The sequence below is a fragment of the Cornus florida genome, unplaced genomic scaffold (assembly GCF_030987335.1).
Source record: "Cornus florida cultivar Cherokee Brave unplaced genomic scaffold, ASM3098733v1 CherokeeBrave_3.0.0_Hap2_Chr08, whole genome shotgun sequence".
Classification (NCBI taxonomy): Eukaryota; Viridiplantae; Streptophyta; class Magnoliopsida; order Cornales; family Cornaceae; genus Cornus; species Cornus florida.
This window is the reverse complement of record NW_026775578.1, coordinates 59,415,833-59,436,032: the sequence shown is the minus strand read 5'-3', so window position 1 is coordinate 59,436,032 and position 20,200 is coordinate 59,415,833. Positions and strand designations below refer to the sequence as shown.

Sequence of the window (20,200 nt, the reverse complement as noted above, 5' to 3'; positions counted from 1 at the left end):
TCTGTGCATGAGAGGGCTTTGCTGGCTCCTCTATCCTAGGTCTGATACATCTCTGAGGCCCATATTGCCTCTTGGCAATAGTCTTACGCTTAGTCATGGCCTGAAAAATAATTTAAAACTTGCAAGGGGAGTGAGTGCCAGAATAAAAAATTGAAAGTACAAAATAGAAATATGCATGTCAAATAAGATAGACAAAACATATATGACATGAATCTATGCAAGTGACAGGATATGAAGCATGCTAAACAATGTAAGTATGAAATGCATCCAATGTGGAATATTGTAGGCATTGGGCATATATGAGATAACATGAACATAATACATGATGAATGGAGTGTGTGTATGAGATTTATGAAGTTCGATCGATCACAAAAAAATAAGAGATCGATCTCAAAACTTCGATCGATCTGAGAAACTGAAAAAAATGAGTTTGATCGATCTCTCAAGATCGATCTGAGATAGAAGTTCGATCGATTGAGCTGTGCGAAGATGAAAATCGAAAGGTCACAGATCTGTGACATGGATGGCACGGGGCCTTCACTAACAGTGTCGTGGGGGCATCAACACAACAATTCCTCAGTCCTACTCACTTTGCAAAGCCTATACTCCAAAATCAATTCAAAAATAAAAAATATATATACATATATACAAATCTATATACATATATACATAACATGCTTCAAGCTTCATCAATGGAGGAAATCATCAACAATATATCTTAGATCTAGCATGAGTAGTACGAATACATAAAATAGAAGCTTAAATTACAAATTGGGTCTCAGATCTCACCTAAAATTCGAGAGAAGTGGATGAGATACGAAGGGGGTGATGGAATCCGAGAGAAGAGAGAAGTCAACGCCCACCGGATCTCGCCGGAGATTCGCCAGAGAAGATGATGGAGATGAGTGCACAGTGGTGATGGGAAAGAGGGACAAGGGTTTGGAGGGTTGGATCGATCTAATGAATCGATCTTGAGACCCTCAAGGTCTATTTTTTAAAAACTTTTCCCGATCAGTTCGATCGATCGAACTGAGATTTCAGATCAATCGAACTGCGATGATCTCGCTTCAAAGTATTTTTCAAATTTTTAAATTTTTGAAAAATTAAAAACTAAAATTAAAAATTAAAATTAAAATTGAAAAATAGAAAATATTTTTGGATTTTTTCTTTTTTTAATTAAAAAGTTAAATGAAGTCAAACAAAAGTCAAAATAGAGAATTAAAGAACTGAGATCGATCTGAACAAAATGTTCAATCAATCAGACAGAGAGCAAAAATATGCAGGTTTTTGGTTCAAAAATTTAGTTAAGTGTTGGAACTTGCAGATCGATCCAATGATGAAGTTGGATCGATCGAAGAACTTCAGATCGATCTTGAAATGTTTTCGGTCGTTGAGACAGAGAGCTGAAATATGCAGGTTTATGTAGTCTCAAAATATTTCTAAGTGTTGGAGCACGAGATCGATCGAACTTTGAAGTTGAATCGATCTAAGGTCTTCTGATCGATCTGAAAATAAGTTCAAATGATGGGATAGAGAGGTGATTTGGATGCAGGTGGATACAGGTCAAAAAATTTTCTAAGTGTTAGATGCAGATGGAAGTTTGATAGATCGAACTCTCATTTGAGATCGATCAAATTTATGCAAATAAAAGTTCATGCAATCCTAATCACAGATCCTAACAATGCGTATGAACCAAAAACAAGTATCTAGACTTCGCAAGAAATGAAATTAAAGATAGAAATGAGGGAGGAATAGGGTTTTGACACCCTAAGAAATGTTTTTGCTAGTCTTTAACGTCTCTAGCAAGACATTGGGCTCTTTTAGCCCAGATCAAAGATCTTGTAATGCATCCCCTCCTTGTTGGGGTGATAGATGCTTTGAACTCTACCCTATAAATAGTTCTTTGAAGAACTTGTTGGATTAAGCTCAAAAGAAACTTTTGATCCATTGTCAATGCAATCACAATCTTTGGGCTTCCATGCCCTTTCAAAGCAAGAATCTGGAACAAGACTTTGAGAATGCAAGGTTGAAGATGATCCCTTTGAAGTTTTGGTCTTACACAAAAACTCACTTCCTTGACATTGAAGATCATAGCATTTATCTACAATATTAACTTTTCCTTCATATTTGTCAAATGAATTCGGGGTTGGATTGAAAATATTTAACTTCACCTTCATGTGGCCAAATGAGATCTTCATTACCCCCATCCTACAATTGATGTTGGCATTTGTGGTTGCCAAGAAAAGACAGCCAAGGATAACGGGAATTTGGCTCTTAGGATTTGGGACCGGTTTCATGTCAATGATAACGAAATCAACGGGGAAGAAAAACTTGTCAATCTTCTTAATCAAGACATCCTCAATGATACCCCTAGGCTTCTTAATGGATCGGTTGGCAAGTTGCAAAACCACCAACATTGGCTTCAAGTCTCCTAAGCCTAATTTCACATACACCGAATATGGAAGAAGATTAACACTTGCTTCTAAGTCAAGAAGAGCCCGATTAATGACATGGTCACCAATGATGCAAGAAGTAGTAGGTGAACCGGGGTCCTTAAACTTTGGTAAAGTGTTATGTTGCAAAATTGAACTCACTTCCTCGGTTAAGACCACTTTCCTAGGTGCTTGGCTCTTGTTCTTCCGTTTTGGGTGCACAAGTCTTTCAAAAATTTGGCATAAGCTGGAATTTGCTTGATTGCATCCAAAAGTGAAAGATTGACTTTCACTTGTCTAAACACATCCATAATTTCATTAATTTTGGCCTTTTGCTTGTCATTTGAAAGGATCCTTTTAAGGCATCCGGAAATAGAGCTTTTGGCTCAAACATTTTTTCAGCATTTTTCTTTGAAGCCGCTTCAACACAAGAACTTTTCAAATCACTTTGTTTCAAATCATTTTTCAATAAAACCTTTTCAAATTCATTTTTCGGCAAATCTTTCTTCAAATCATTTTCAAAATCATTCTTCAAATCACATTTGAAACTTTCTCATTCACAAGATCATGTATATGCAATGAAGGAGGAATATGATGTGAAACGGGATGGGTGACAACTTGAGGTTGCACTGGTTCACTCTCTTCATTGAACTTTTTGACTTGATTGTCCACAATCTTACCACTCCGCAAGGTAGTCACCGCATTAACATGCTCAATGGTGTGGCCTTCCGATGAGGATTGGGTTTCCACAACACATTGTTACTTAGGTGGGGCATTCATAGGCATATTTCCCATCTCTCTTACATTAAGAGTGCTTGATATTTGTTCTACTTGGGTTTCTAGCTTCGCAATAGATTGAGAGTGGGAATAAAACAATTGTGTGTTTGCCTCAAGAGTGCCCAAAGCATTCAAAACTTTTTCTTCAAAGGCGAGACTTCTAGCATTTCCTTGGGAATAAGATTGGTTGGGAAAATGAGAGTTAGCAAATTGATTTCCTTGTGATTGATAAGGTCTATAACCTTGGAATCCTTGGTTTTGAAGTGGAGGTGGAATGTACTTCACTTGAAAACCGCTTTGGGAAGGGTTTGAGCCCTCTCCTTGGTTTTTCCAAGAGAAATTTGGATGATTCCTCCAAGTTGGATTATAATGAGTACCATAAGGATTGTTCCCTTGGTTCACAAAAGCTACATTGACTTGTTCATTAAGTTCATTTTGCACTTGTCCATGAGGACAATGAGAAGTAGAATGAAGAACACTAGAACAAGTCATACATGTTTCATTTGATGCACGATGAGAATGGTTAGGGAAGGAAGATACTTGGTTCGCCGAGTTTTGGTTAATCAAAAATTGATCAAACCTTTGAGATAAAGACTTCATTTCGGCGGCTATTTCATTTGGGTGGTCGACTTGACGTAAGCCAACACTCTTCCTACCTTGTGAATTTCTATCATTCTTGGATGATAATGTTCTATGCAAAGAATTTTCACTCATGCTTTCATAGAGATGCCACACGTCATCTTCATGCCTATTAATGTATGAGCCACCCATGGAAGCATCAACCATGCCTTTGTAATTGTCCGATAATCTCTCAAAGAAATATTGAACAAATTGCCATTTGGGCATGTCATGATATGGACATTTCCTAAACAATTCATTAAAGCGTTCTCATGCCTCATGAAACATTTCTCCATCCCCATGTGAAAATTCCCGAATTGTGGTTCTCATGGCATTGATCTTAGAAACCAGATAATACTTCTTCAAAAACTCTTGTTGCATTTCTGCCCAAGAAGTGATTGAAAAAGGCCTAAGATTTTTAAACCAATACTTTGCCTTGTCTTTTAAGGTGAATGGAAAAAGTTTGAGTCTTAAGACCTCTTCCGGCATGTCCGTATATTTTACGGTGGAACAAACTTCTAGAAACTCATCCAAATGCTTGTAAATTTCATAGTGATGTGCTCTAAATGGTGGCAATTGAATACATGTGGGTGTATTGTATTCATTAGGCACATAGTGATCTCTCAAAGCAAGGGGAGGATTAGCAATTGGAAGTGCAACATGGGCACCTTGATTGCCTTGAATGATGGGTGGTGGTGGAGCATAGATTGGCCTTGGCATTTCCTATGGAACTTGGCCTTGTTGTTGTGGTGGATAAATGAATGGCCTTGGCATGCCTAATGGTACTTGCATGTTATCATGATGCACATTGGGGTGGAGGATACCTTGTTGGTCTATGTGACCAAGGTCCTCCACATGGTCCTCATTGTGTCCTTCCATTGATGAAATGGATTGACTAGAACTACCTCTTCCCCTAGGATTATGAATAACCGATTCAAGATGCAAATTAGGAGGGACAAGAGTAGGATTTAATGACCTACGACCATGCATGCACAGTTCAACACAAACAAGCAATAATGACAAACACTTCACCTTCACAACAAATCAACAATCAACAAACTTCCTCCACATATAATGATCCCATACTCCCATGTTTGAACAATCATGCAAAGAAAAGTAAAATTACCTCCACGCGAGCTCACGATTTAACTAGAGATTCAGTTTTAAAGATCTCACAAATGTCCTATAGCACTTCAACTCCAAAATTTTTAGCTTAGCTTAGCAATTTTTTTTAGAATTTAGCCTTTTTTTTAGAATTTAGCTTTTTTCCATGCTTTGCTTAGCTCCTTTGCTTGGATGCTCCTTTGCTCACTTTCTTGCTCAATGCTCCTAGTCAAACAAGAACAAACACAATAAGTAACAAAAAGAAAAATAAAAATAAAGGAAAGACACGATCAAAAGAGTACTAATTCCTAATTGATTCCACAAATACGACGTTGCCGAATCCCCGGCAACGGCGCCAAAAATTGATGGGCGTGTCGTCGCTACACCACAAGCTTATAGAGTGTGCATTAAGGCAAGGGCCAAGTTTTACATTTATAAAAGCTACTACTACCTTCACTAAAAATATAGTTATGGTGAGTAGGGATCGTCCCGAGGGTTTGGATTTGGTTATGGAATCGCTATTAGGGTTAGTAGGTCGACTAATTAAACAAATAGTTGGTTGGTTGATTAAACTAAAGAGCAAATTAAACTAAATAATTGAATGCAATAAAGAGTAAGAGTAAAAGAGAGAGATCTTGGGGTTTAGAGGTCACCACCAAACAATACTTTTCTACACCCTTAACAAGTGACTAATGAGGGAAATCAGTGTTGCAATATTGATGTGTGTATGTGTTTTTGGTTGATTCAATTAACAAGGGTGACCAATTAAGTATATTTTATTTAAGCAACATATGAAAAACACAATATATCTAGCAAGTCATTAATCCTTTCATTAAGCTCACAAGCCAAATACACCACAAGTTTAGAGACATATGTTACTTGCATTCAAAAGTATGGAACATTAAACAACAAGCATGGATTGTCCTCCCATCTAACAACTATGCTACCACTACACTACAATTAGGCTAATGACATGAAATTAAACTAATTAAGCTAAGGGAGAGGCATAATCTATCAAGAAATGAGCATGAACCATCAAGAAAATTACAAGAGCATTCCATTAAGTATAATTTTTTGATAATCTCTAGATCTATAGTATTAATACACATAGACATGCATCAATAACACAAGAAATAGAGATAAACACATGAACATCTATTCTAGCATACATAGATATATGGATAGAATGAAATGATCAATTGAAAGCATTAAAGCACATAAATCATTGAATAAACAAGATCTATATATATAAAAGTGCCAAAACATGTATTACAACACTAATCCTTCAATAATACACAAAATCAAGATGTAGAAAGCATGATTGGGGATAACTCTAGCCCCAAGAGGATGTCTAGCCACTCATGGTAGTGCTTCTCCAACACTCAAGGGCTAACTCCATAGTAGAGATTTGCTCCTTGGTTGATGAAGAGTTTCCAATGGTGTCTCTACCCTCCTCCTCCTCCTCTAAGCTTCCTCTCCAAGAGTTTTCTATGGTATGATATGATATGATGTGATATAATGCAAAAAGTAATCCTTATCCTTATATAGGTAGGTCAAATGACACTCCAATGGTGTCTCTACCCTCCTCCTCCTCCAAGCTTCTTCTCCAAGAGTTCTCTATGGTATGATATGATATGATGTGATGTGATGCAAAAAGTAATCCTTATCCTTATATAGGTAGGTCAAATGACACCCAAAATAAGCTGGGGTCATATAACAAATATTCCCCAATGATTACATAAAGGACAACTTTTTGTGAGCTGGAAATTTAACTTTTTTGCACTGGAGGAAGTTCGATCGATCGAACCTTGGACTTGGATCGATCAAACATGGCTGAGATCTATCGAACTGAAATTGGTTTGATCCTCAATGGCGGCGCTTTTTGGATAAAAACAAATCTGAGATATTTTGAAGATATTTTTGGGTAAAGGACAAAAGTGGTTGGTAGGGTGGTATAACTGGATAAGATCAATCATTTGAATAAGGACAAGGTAGTTCAATCGATCGAAGAATGATGTTGGATCGATCGAACTTTTGAGATCTCTGAAATTATCATCATTGCTCTGATCCATCTTTAAGTGCTGACGTCGATCATGTTGGATAGATCGAACCTTGATATGAGATCGATCGAAGAGGTTGATTTCCACATTTTTCTTCCTTTTGCTTCCACTTGGCTCATTTCTTTGATTCATTCCAGAATTGCTTCATTTCTACTCTTATTTGGCTAAGTTAGCTTATTTTTGGGATAAGTGCCTGAAAATAGAAATAATACAAAATCAATCTAAAATGGTAAAGTAAGATAGATAAAGGTACTAGAATGTCTAAGCTTAAGGGGTTTAAATACGCACTTTTTAACGCTCATCACAGAATTTCTCTCTCAAAAAACCAATGGAAAAAATAGATGTTGCATCAAACCCTCACCCCACCACTGATCTCCATGTCACACTACCACCCAGTACAAGCAAGTCTGCCCCCACCGCAGATAGGACATACCCCATCCTACAGATGAACCACCAGCCTACCACCACAGATAAGGTGATGAGTACGACGAGTTGGATGAGGTCGAGGTCAATCCAACATACCGACCCATATACAGGATCACTTTAAAATCCATGGTAATTGGTGAGGATTTTCAGAGATTCTAAATCTCTATCTGCTGGTGTATTACTTTTTTTAATAAAATAATAATAAATAAATATTTTGACGGTGTATATATGACTTAAAAAGTTCGGAAATAATTATTGTATATATATATATATATATATATATAATTAAATAGTCTTAGTTTTTTTCAGTAATTTTAACAATTCCAAAATATTTTAAGTCTATGGTGTTTTTCATGTGACAAATGTTAATCACAAAAGCAAGTTCTAAATGTTGGAGGATTTATATAGATTTTAACATTTCCATTTTCGTTAATTTAGGGATGGCGAAAGGAATTAAGACTTGTTTGAACTCGCATTTTCAAGCTTCGTTATCGGTTTTGAATCTTAAGAATTAAACCAATAAATTCTCTGTTAATTTGACTTTGTAAGGTTGCAAATGGTCATTGTACTTTGTGCTTTCAATTTCTTTACTACCAAAAGGTTAAACAAATGCATAACATTACAATGTTGTTCCAAAAAAATAAATAAATAATTAAAATCGGATGTATTTTGATCTTGGGATTGGAATTTATTTATCCTTTCATTTTTTTCATCAAGGTGTTATTCGAGAAAATCTAGATGAGATTGAAAGAGTACAAACTTAACCTTTGCATTATTTTAAACAAAATAACTATGCGCGGATTTAAATCCATTCGATCTGTTTGTTTGTTGTTGTGTTTGTGTTTTTTTTTTATTTTTTTTCTACTGGACAAACTAATGACCGATGTTTTGTTAGGGCATAGACCATGAGAGAGTTAACAGTCCATAGACTTTGAGTTTGAATTGTCTAACAAACCTAGCAAAGAATAAGACAATCTGTTATTAATATTGTGGCCTTTTAGCCAACTTTTAGAATTACATGTAGTTTAAAATTTTTAACCAACTCCACTTGATTAGTCCACTATTTCTTTTTTATTATTATTATTACTATTATTATTATTATTTTATATATTTTTTAATTTTTTTTTTTGTATCCTTGAGACTAATTTTTTCTCGACATGTGGTAGGTCTTGATGTCACGTGCTAATTTAAATTCATGAATGGAATTGAACTCAAGACCTTCATCTCCCCATGCTAGGAAAGTAGGACTTACTGTTGACACCCATTTTGGTAATTGGGTTTGGACTCTAATTGGGCCTGGTGGATAGTGACCTGGTAAAAGTTTGGACCATATAGATATGGGACTCAGATTAAGCAATTGGGCTTAGGCTACGAGTGGGGTTAAAGTGCAGTGATGTGGTAGAGTTGTGAACCGCAAGAAGAAAATGAGCTAAAGTTACATTAGAATTGGATTGAAGGATTTGGTTATCTAATATGGGTCAAAGACTCCAGCTACAGGTGGAATATTGATTTGTATAAGTGGATATGCATGGGCTATGTTTTAAAACATAACATATTAGAGTTGATTTGAATAGTTGTTAATAACAAATAGATAGGAAGTATTTATTTGGTTGCAGAAGGATGTTTATCTATAGGTTTAGTCTATTTTGAATTTATATTTTAATTATGTGATAAAGTTGTAATGTAATTAGGATACTTGTTTGTAGGAGTTTGTTTCTACGATTTATTATAAATAATCAATAAGGCATGCTGCACAAGAGGTCCAGCACCCTCAGAATCTTTATATTTATTTTTTTGCTTTCTCAAGCATTTCCTAGAATAGCTTCTTTACTATTTTTTTTCTATCTCTATCTCTCTCAATATCTCAGTCTTTTTCTCTCCCTCTTTCTTTCTTTCTTTCTTTCTTTCTTTCTTTCTCTATCTTTCTTTCCTTATATTTCTTTCTATATCTATTTCTTCCTCTTTCTATTCTCTAAATTGTTACTATAAATTATTCATTGCAAAGTCCTTTTAACTAAGGCAAGTAGAACTCATTAAAGAGTTTATTTGTTCTATTTCTCCTATAATCGCCTAAAGTCAACCATCCTTAAGAGACTGCAGGTTAACAACTCACAATCGAACCATATATTTGGTTCTGGCACGTGATGTGTCTATTTTTCTCTCGCAATCATACGGTATCGTGTTGGATATAGCTCTATGCAAAGAGAAAGTCGAACCTATAGGGAGAAGAGATTTGTATTCCAATTTTTAACTTCATTTATGGTTTACAGGTAACTTGGTTGGAAAGTTTGTTGGTTGTCATGGTTTAACAAACTAGAATTAAAACAAAATATTAAATTATTAAACTAAATTAAATAATCAGAGAGAGAGAGAGTCTTAGGGTTTTGATTTCACCACAACCATCATATTATGGTTAATTATACTAACTCTGGGAATTTAACTATGATATTTTCCAAAAGAATTGAACTCAATAACATTCGTTCAATTCGGAGTTAAAAAAAGATGTTTTACAAGATTAGCTAACTATAACCTATCTGCGGTTAACGTGGACTATTCGCCTACCTACTTTACCTACTTTAACTACTTTGCAAATGAACCACCTTTCCTAAGCATAGATTATGAAAACGTTCTTTTGTAAAATACATTGAAATACCATTATATGACCTCTATTCTTGTGTCCGGCAGGGCTCCGCCAGATACCGTACAACAAGGTAGGTTGAGAATAGAAAACAGACTATTACCTCTAAAACAAGGTAGTAATAGTTTATAATCTATTAAAGTATGAAAAATCCACTTGAGTTGTCTCAAGTGCTTATAGTCATATAATTAAGAAAACATCATATATTAAAGTAAAACCTAGAGTTGAAACAATTAAACCATAATATAAAGTTGGGTTACATCAGTCCCCTAAGAAAGGATATAGCTACTCATGACAAGGTTGGATATCATCTATGTTGAGTTCATCTCCATTGTCACGTACGGCACTTCTCTTCTCAGGATCTTCACTTCTAAGGTTATAGAAACCCTAAAAGCCACCACCTTTAGCCTGTTGAATAATCACTATAAAAGAGATTGAAATTTTGGACCTCTTCTATTAAGGCTTACGCCTTCTTTTATAGAAGAAAATATGTATTTGGTGGGCTTTTAGGTCTTCTGGCCCAACTGGGATGAGATAAGGCTGGTATAGAGAGGAATCTCACAGCTTTTAGTCTGACATATCATGCAATGCTCGAGCTTGAGGAACGGATGCTTGAGCTTTAGGGCTCATGCTCGAGCTTCAGGAACAAATGCTCGAGCTTCTCTGGATAGATGCTTGAGCATCAGTGAATGGTGCTCGATCATCACATTGACACTTAGCCAATTTTCTTCAACTATTTTCTGAAGCATCTTTTTCTTCAACACTTAGAATATTTTTAGGATTGAACTCCTTTAACATTGCTCGATCCAAGCTTCATGGGCTCGAGCACTAGGTACCATGCCCGAGCATCAGGGGCTCATTGCTTGAGCATCAATGGATGATGCTCGATCCTCTGTGGATAGTGCTTGATCATGGGGGTAATGCACGAGACCTGGAGCATAGCATTTTCATTTAAAATTAACTCATTCTAACGCATCATGCTCAAGCTTCAGGGTCGAGGCTCAAGCACCTTTAGTTAAGGCTCAAGCACCCTTGCAGTAAGGCTTTAGCATCTTTGCAGTAAGGCTCGAGTATCAAGGTACAAATGCTCGAGCATTTGGTCTTGTTAAATTTTCTTCTTTTCTTTGTTATAATGCTTGAACCTCAACACTTGGGCTCGAGCTCTAAGGATTCAATTGCTTTAAACTTCACCAATTTAGCTCTCGGCTTGCTCTGAATGACCAGCAACGACTCTGTAAGCTTTGATATCATCATAAAGTCCTGGTTTTAACCATCTTTCTGGGAAAGTACCTATAAACATATATTAAATATAAATTAGTCTAACTATGCATAGAAGTATCATTTTTGGCCTTAACTTATACATAATTAGAGGCTCGAATATGCATATATTCAGCGCTTATTACACCCCTAAACTTACATTTTGCTAGTCTCTTAGCAATACAGAACTAAAAAGTCATTTTTGTGAGAATCACGATTGCATTTTGCTTATACAACAAGCCTTTAAACCCTAAGTTACCCCAAGTGGACGAGTTGTAGTCTCGTAAGGGTTTCCTGTGAAGATACCCACAAACTTCAAATTAGTGCCTTAATTGCACAACAAGCTCATTTAAGCCTATTTTCAAGTTATATTATCCCCTGCAATTCATTAATCAGTTAAATACAACAAGCATACCAATCATGTAATCAGAAAAACTGTCAATTTCCAATCTCAATTAAGCAACCATAGTCCCAACATATCAGTTCAATCATTTATTCAACAATTTTAATCTATAAAGATGTTTTTTGAAAATAATCTTGCAATTCATCGTGTGACTTATTGTCCATACTTACATTTATTCCTTGTCATTCTTTAATTTACAAGCAGACTCTTCAAATTCCAACTCCCAAGGCATTTTTATTATTTTTTTCGGGTATGCATTTTTTCAAAAAGGATACTTGTGCAATGTCCAGGTTTATTAAGTTTTCTAAATTACCCTTGTAGCGAACTTTCAGCCAATGACTCCCAGACAAGATGGGCTTAGGGCATTAAGTGTTCAAATACCCCTAAGGATTTAATTGTTCAAGTAATCTAGGCAACCTAAACCCCTTATGTAACAAGCTTGCAACCAATGACGCCCAGACCAGACGATCTTAGGGCATTAGGTATCAGAACACACCCTTAAGGACTTAATCACTCAAGCAATCTAAGTACAAACCTGAACTTGATCCTTTTCTACTTTTTTTTTTTTTTTTTTTTCATTCACATTGGTGAAGATTTTTCTTTCTTTCTTTGTTACATACATACCAAATATTTTTCTATCTCTTTTGTTTTCTCTTTTATGCCTCGGTTATCAAAACTATCAAATCTACCTGATCATCTCAGTCTAACTCAAAATAAAACAGGACTTCCAATTTCTACCTCACAGACTTCACGCAAGTGTGAATATTGTGCAAAGTGTAGCATCTCAGAGATCAGTATCATTAAACAACAATTATCCTAACATAGTGAATTACAGGCCACCAACTAATTTTAAAAAGATTCAAGGATTCCTTTTCACAGTAATTGAGCATACAAACCATTTCTAACCAACTTCAGACTACAAACAGAGTATATAACCATTGACAGACTCAAACACACATGCTTATATCAGCAAATCATATCCTTGTGTCAGCAAAAATTTCCAGACGTTCAAAAATTTCAAAAATTTAATTAGCCTTGCCCCAAAACATAGAATACACATTGTCCTCAATATGTGAGAACAAAAGAGAGTTAGAAAGATATTACCAAATAAGCAGACCAACAAAGATTGGACAAAATAATGCATAGGTGAGTAAAAATGAATTTCCAACATATCTGCCGTCAACATAGTGGTTCCTCAAAACTAGCTAAGGTTGTTGTTAGTCAAATCACCCCCAAACTTAATTTGTAGTATCTGGCAAAATCAATAAAATCCAACACACATCAGAGTATCAAGCATATGGAGTAAGCATAAAGCAATATCATAATGCACGAAAATATCAACATGAGGATACTATAATCAAAAAGCATGTATATATATCTGAAATCAATACAATGCTTTTAAATAGAAAGACTTAGGGCAGCTATACATCATATAGAAAATAAATATAGCCAAGAAGAATTGCCCTAGTCAACAAAAATACAGAAAAGTCCTAAGAACTAATCCGTAAGTGGTGGTGGTGGATCTGAAGAAGTAGCTGGATCGGATAGAGTGCGACGAAGTAACTCCTTTAATATGCTCTGCTGCGCAACCAGCATCTGCCACAACACCGTCTGACCATCCTGCAGCTCGGCCACCCTAGCCTGTAAAGCTCTAATCTCAACCTGAGAAGAACTCTCAGGCTGGGCTGCAGGAGTGGGTCTCCTCCTTAGTGAAATATGGCTATTGGAGAGTTCCAACTCCTCTAATGTAGCCTTATCATCATCATCGTCTTTCCTAACAGTAACTGCAATGTAACCCTCCTCGCCAAACTCCACAGCATCGTGGCAATGTGCCGGCGTATGTCTCCACACCTTATCCCATTCCTTCATTCCAAACTGTGGTGAGTCATTACACGACTCCTCTCGATGACATATCACATAACCCTGTAGCTCTAACATCCTGGTAATCATATATGGAAAAGGCAATGCATGTGTAGGAATATCCTTATGTGGTCCAATCTCAGACCAAAATGCAAGTAGCTGACAGAAAATCATCCTAATGAATGAATACCAGTGCTCAAACTGAATAGCATAAAGTGCTTGGAGAAAATCAGCATTCTTAATAGTCTTATATCCAAGAGGATGGACATTAGCAGAGATGATAGAATCTAGAATCCACAACCCTTAGGAATTTTGGCTTTGGCAGTACTACTACGCTTTCTCCTAGCGAATCGACCATAACACAATTTTTGAATCAAACTTTCAGCAATTAGTACTCTAGGGAAAGGTGTGAAAATAGGACAACTACGTCTTTCATTTACAACCTCAGGAAGCATATTATAAAATTTTAGAGTTGCAGCAATAGCATCAGGATTAATAATCAATTCATGGCCATCAACCATAGTCCTAAGCTCCTAAGGGTCATCCTCACTATAAATCATATTAAGATAAAACAAATGGATAAGATGGGGATAAGCTACCTGAGTAATAGAGACCATGAGATGAAGAAGGTACCTGTAGCTGAAAGATTTCATAGCCCATCTAGTGCAAGGATCCTTGATGAACGCCTGATAATCAAAGGTTGTTTCATAAGAAATTGGAATCTCTTTCCAAGCACTTGGCAAATCATCCTTACTCATCCTAGCACGCTTAGAAGGCGTAGGATGAACCATCCCTATCTTCAATGAGTAGTATCTTGCACTAAAATCCCTATAATCACCGAAAAGTCCCAAAACCTTGTAATCTGGAAACTAATGCTCGAGCATGTGATACCGATGCTCGAGCCTCAACCAATGCTTAAACCTTAAGCTGTGGATGCTCGGGCTTCACCTGGACTTTATCAAATAGAGTTTCAGAATTTAGTTCATAAATCAAGCACAAGTTGATCAAGAATAATGAATCGAAGATAAATGTGTAAAGAATCATGCATCCAAGTAGCAACTCATTCTTCCCTTTCTAGATCTAGAACTTAATGAATCCTTAGAAGAAATAATGGAAGGAAGAAGAATAAGAACTGTTACCTCTATGTATGTCTCCTGTAGATCCGTGATGAGAGTATGAAATTTCACCGAACACAAATATGGAGAGAATGTGGAAGGATTTTATAAGGGACGTCCGTCCCTCTTCTATTAGGAATCGGAGTCCTCAGTTTCCTGATTTTAACCTTTTAGATCCTGATGCTCGAGCTTCAAGGGTATGAGCTCGAGTATACCGACATGTATCCTTACACATCACGATGATGGAAGGCTCAAGCTTTAGGTACTGATGGTCGAGCTTGTACCTGCTGATGCTCGAGCAGTAACTTGTATGCTCGAGCATTGTGACAAATTTTTAGATTTTTTAATTTTTCAATTTTTATTTTCTTTTTCCATTTTATTCAAACCGAAACTATCCTAATACCAAATAAAGACTAAAATAAACCTAAAACCTAGAAAAGAAAATAACTAAATCAAAAATTTTAAATAATAAAATTAAAATTAAAATAAACTACGGTACAATATACAAATGCTAAGTTTGACATCGATAGCTCGACAGCATGTTAAGTTTAACATCGATAGCTCGACGGAAACTTGACTTCTCTAGTCCAAGTAAATAGGATCATGAAGTTCCACTGCCTCAACTGTGCCTCTCTGCACACTACCCTCTATGTAGGGTTTAAATCTCTGTCCATTGACTTAAGACAACTGTCCAGTCTTACAATCTTGTATTTTTATTGCACCGTAAGGTGTAACAGAAATAACAATGTATAGACCTTCCCAACGTAACTTTAACTTTCCAGGGAAAAGTTTCAGTCATATATTAAACAACCAAACTTTCTGCCCAATCTCAAAAGTCTTACACAAGATATGCTTGTCATGAAATGCCTTGGTCCTTGATTTATAAACTTTAGCACTCTCATAAGCATCTTTACGTAATTCCTCAAGCTCAGTTAATTATAGCTTCCTGTTAGAACCTGTAACGACCCAGGTTTTATTCAACCCGGTGCGTCAGTGATGACCCAAAAGTTAACTCGGTAACGGATCCAAAATGCGAAAGTGAAAGATAAACAAAGGTCTCTGGAGATAGAAGTCATCCCTAAGATACTAATGTGCCCTTCCATGAAGTCACAGAAGTTAAAGAGAGCAAAAGCGGAAATGAGAGTCAAAACGGGCTAAATCCGTCAATTAAGGGCAAAATGGTCCATTCACAAATTAAAGGAGAAAATTAACTCTAAACAAGTCAAACAAGGTGAATACAACATAATCTTATCATTTCAAAACATTCTAAGAGGTTCTAAGAACTTTGGACAAGAATCCCACGAAAATGCCCTTTCCCGGTTTAAGTAAATATTGACACTACCTCACTAAAACCTTAATAAATCTCACTATGTTTTGAATCTGAGAATGGAATTGGTATCATTGGAAATCTGATTCAAAATCCTTGAGTTTAGGCTCAAGAATCACCCCATTTGGGTTAGGAATGAAGAAGTTATGGCCTTTTGAAGTTGAAACATCAGTGCTGAAACTAAATCTGGAAGACTGTGTGTACGAGGGTTGTTTCGGTCGACCGAAATAGAGTTGATGACCAAAACTCATAGAAACTTTTTTGAAGTCTTGTTTTTGAGGGGTGGTTACTTCAGTAGGCCGAAATAAACCATCGGTCGACCGAAATAAGCCATCGGTCAACCGAAATGGCCCTGAAAGGTGTTTTTGGCTACTAGAATGTGCATTTTTACAAATCAAAAAGGCACCGATAGACCAAAACCGAAACACCTCGAAACCTGTTGGAAGCTTTACTAAACATGGAAGATTTGCAATTGGACCTATAGAATTCAATCTACCCACATGCATAGGTCAAAACTAATTCTTTTTAAGGGAAATTAAGCATGTGTACATGTCAACAAGCATAATATGAATTATTTGTACATAGAACAATGGCTCATGGCCTCATACATATTAATTACAGGAATCTCACATACTAAACCTCCAAAGTTCGTTAAAATACATTCTTAAAGCAAAATATGGTTCCACATAAGTACAAGTGCTAAATTAGACATGTTTGGCCCTTGGCCTCATTACACACATGTCCAAAGAGTATCAAAAGGTGCCCCTAAGTGCACATTACATAGGTTGGACTAAAAATACAAGTTTTAACATAATATCAAAATGAAGCATAATATGCTAACAAGTGCATATTCCACTATAACAAAATTACTCTAAGTAATATTAAGACTTATATTTTCGTTTTTTAGGGTTTCTAGGTTTTCCGGGGTCAGTTACGTGATGATGGAGGAGGGGCAACCCTCCTCTCCTGCAGGTAGTGTTACACCTGTGATAACCCCACCCCTAGCAAGTCGTCCAACATGGAGTTCATTGTTAAAGAATACAGCTAATACGGGATTCACACCATTGACATATTATAGTGAAAGCCGTGGCAAGGAGATTGTTATCATAGAGGATGAAGATATTGTCGATGAGTTAAGGTATTGGAAGAATTCTGTGGTTTGCTATGTTCTTGGTAGTAAACCCTATTTTCCTTACTTTAAAGCGTACGTTCAGAAGAGATGGCACAAGGATGCAGTTGTTGTTTCATTGAAAGATGGATTTTTTCAAGTATGATTCCCATCTGAGGAGGATTTGATGAATGTGTGGTCAAGATTTAATACTTTCTAGGGTCGTGCAATTATTGTTAAGAAATGGCATAAGAGTATACAGCTTGAAAGAGATATAATGGCCATAGTTCCAATTTGGATGAAGGTGTGCGATTTGCCAGTGCATGCACGTAGTGGTACTTCAATTTCTAAGATTGTTTCTAATATAGCTAAACCGTTATATATGGAGGATGTGATTCAAAGTAGGGAAAAGGGATTATATGTTCATGTCCTCGCTGAGATGGAGGTTGATGGTGTTTTTCCAGAAATAATTCAGACTAGGTTGCATGGCTTGCCGTGTAGAGCAAAGGTGGAATATGAATGGAAGCCTCAAGTTTGCAAAACCTGTAAGAAGATGGATCATACTGATGCAATGTGTCCTTCGAATAAGGTTAGAACTATTAAACCCAGGGAGCATTGGGTGGTGAAAAAAAAGAGTGTGAAGCAAGGGGATTTGGTAAGTATTCAAGCTGTGGATGTTCCAAATGACGCTCAAGAAGATATGGAAGGATTTACAGTTCAGAAAAAGTCAAAAGGAAAATTGAAGATGGGAGAACCTGTGATTCCAACTCCGGTTGTTTCAGTAAATGCATTCCAGGTGCTTGACGATAATACAGAGACTGAGGAGGTGTTACAGATTGTGGAAATCTATAATGAGACACTTAATCATGATTTGGGAAGCCCGGTTATTGATCCTTTGAAGGATGTTGTTGATTCACAAGAAGTGGTATTGGAGACCCAAGATCAGGTAAGTAAGGAATGTGTTGTGGAGGAGTCAGTCTCACCTGGGGGTGGAACATCTTCAAAGAAGCAGAAAAAAAAAAAAGAACAGAAAGAAGGAAGTGGATGTGGACACTAGTGTAAGAATTACAAGAGGGATGATTGCTGGTGGGGTGTTTCCACCAAATTCTGTTTCTCAATGATAGGACTTTGGAACATGAGAGGGCTCAATAGGCAAGCAATGCAAAAGGAAGTTATGGCTTGGTTGAGTAGTTCCTCATTATATTTGTGTGGGTTGGTTGAAACTAGAGTCTCTAGTAATAAGCTTCAGAGAATTACTTCTAGGATTAGGATCAATTAGGACTGGATCAATAATTATAATGCTGATATTGGGGGTCGTATATAGTGTGGTTGGGATCCCATGAAGGTTGAGGTTATGGTTATTACATCTACTGATCAAATGATCTTACTTCATGTTGTGATTAGAGGTACAAATTCAAGGTTATTTGTTTCATTTATCTATGCTAAAAATACTGATGGAGAGAGACAAAAGTTATGGCAGGACTTAGTTGATTGTGAGCAAAAGGTGGATGGGCCTTGGTTGTTATTGGGTGATTGGAACATTGTTAGGTTTAATTCTGAAAAGAAGGGAGGCAGAATTCATCCCCCAAGGGTATTTGCTGACTTCAATAATACCATTGACAAATTATGCTTAACTGATGTGCCAACAGCAAATGGCTTATATACTTAGTGTAAGAAGCGATTCAGCAACAGAAGGATATATGCTAAATTAGATAGGGGTTTAATGAATGAAGATTGGACCCTTGCTTATCCTGATTCCCATGTCTTATTAACTCCTCCATTAACTTCAGACCATTGGGGATTAGTTGTTAAATTGCCTGAGAAAATTGCTATAGGTCCAAAACCTTTTAGATTCTTGATGGTATGGAATAAGAAACCTTCAGTTAAACAGTTGGTGTTTTCTGTCTGGCAGCAACAGGCTAAGGGAGAACCTATAAACAAGTTGTTATACAAATTGAAGTTATGTAAACAAGCTGTGAAAAAATGGAATGATGAGAAATTTGGATCCGTTTATGCTGAAGTTATTGCCTGCAGGAAGAAGTTAGCTAATATTCAATTTGATTTGGTCGATGATCCTATGAATAGGGATTATATTATAAAGGAAGATGAATGTAGATTGAACCTGGTGATGAGCGCCGAATAATGTATATTCAAGCGCCCTAAATTACATTAACAAAGTCCAGTTATTAATTATTTTATGTAGATTAACTCCAATTCTATGTTTTTATGCATTTTTAGGTTCATTGGCCAAAATGGAACAAGAATAAGGCCTTGTGGAGTCTTGAGCAACAAAAGGGTGCCAATGCTGAATTCTGGCAGCAGTAGAGCCTGGTCTTTGCTTGCCATTTTGACCTTCCAAACTCGAGAACTGGACTTCCCTCATAACATGAAAGATTTAGAGCTCTGAATCAGCTTTCCAAATCTTCAAGTGGTTCATCATTCGGAGTTCGGAGCAGAGAGTTATGATCTTCACAACAGAGGTGCGCAGAACTGCCTGGCAGCACTGATGTACTGCCTTTCTCCCCATTTTCGACCAACCAGACTTGAGATTTGGGTCTTCATCAAAACATGAAGTTTTTAAAGCACTGAATCAGCTCTCCAAAGCTTCAAACAGATCGTCATTCGGAGTTCGGGGCACAAAGTTATAGCAGTTTTCCCAAAATAGGTCAGCACTGAGCAAGAGGAGCATGTTACACATTGCACTAAGTTAGAGTGCTCGAAGTCACCAAGCGTGCGCTCGAAAATCAGGCAGAATGCCCTTCGGAAATGGCTCATTTCAGCCCACTTGCACATTGGATTCCTCAATGCCATCTTCCCTCTTTATGAAGTGGTTGGAGGTGTCCCTTGGAGGAGAGAGGGTATGGTTGGAGCATAAAAGGCTACCCAAAGGCCACATATATCATTAAGCTTTATCTTGAGCAAGAGAAAGGAGAGAGAAGAGAGCAAGGAGAGGGTGTTCTTGAGTGCTACAGTAGGAGCTCGAAAATTGGAGATGAGGATGATGCTTCTTCCTTCTTCTAGCTCACCAATGGGTAACTAAACCTCATCTAGGGAGGTGATGAAACCCCTCCCTTG

The 20,200-nt window shown here is 36.8% G+C and overlaps 1 protein-coding gene across 1 annotated transcript; it reads left to right on the top strand.

The window, feature by feature from the left end:
• The first annotated feature begins 16,958 nt into the window (after positions 1–16,958).
• Positions 16,959–18,794, top strand: LOC132270348 (uncharacterized). Its single transcript, XM_059771527.1, has 3 exons — positions 16,959–17,285; positions 17,346–18,071; positions 18,450–18,794. The coding sequence occupies exons 1-3, from the start codon at positions 16,959–16,961 to the stop codon at positions 18,792–18,794; spliced, it is 1,398 nt and encodes a 465-aa protein (XP_059627510.1).
• Positions 18,795–20,200: the final 1,406 nt, after the last annotated feature.

What these genes read in the sequence shown, in the direction of transcription:
- LOC132270348 (XM_059771527.1), top strand. Translation starts at nt 16,959, where the DNA reads ATGGAGGAGGGGCAACCCTCCTCTCCTGCAGGTAGTGTTACACCTGTG. An exon ending in TGAAAGATGGATTTTTTCAA is followed by an intron (nt 17,286 to 17,345) that starts GTATGATTCCCA and finishes AATACTTTCTAG; the next exon opens with GGTCGTGCAATTATTGTTAA. An exon ending in TATTGGAGACCCAAGATCAG is followed by an intron (nt 18,072 to 18,449) that starts GTAAGTAAGGAA and finishes GGTCGTATATAG; the next exon opens with TGTGGTTGGGATCCCATGAA.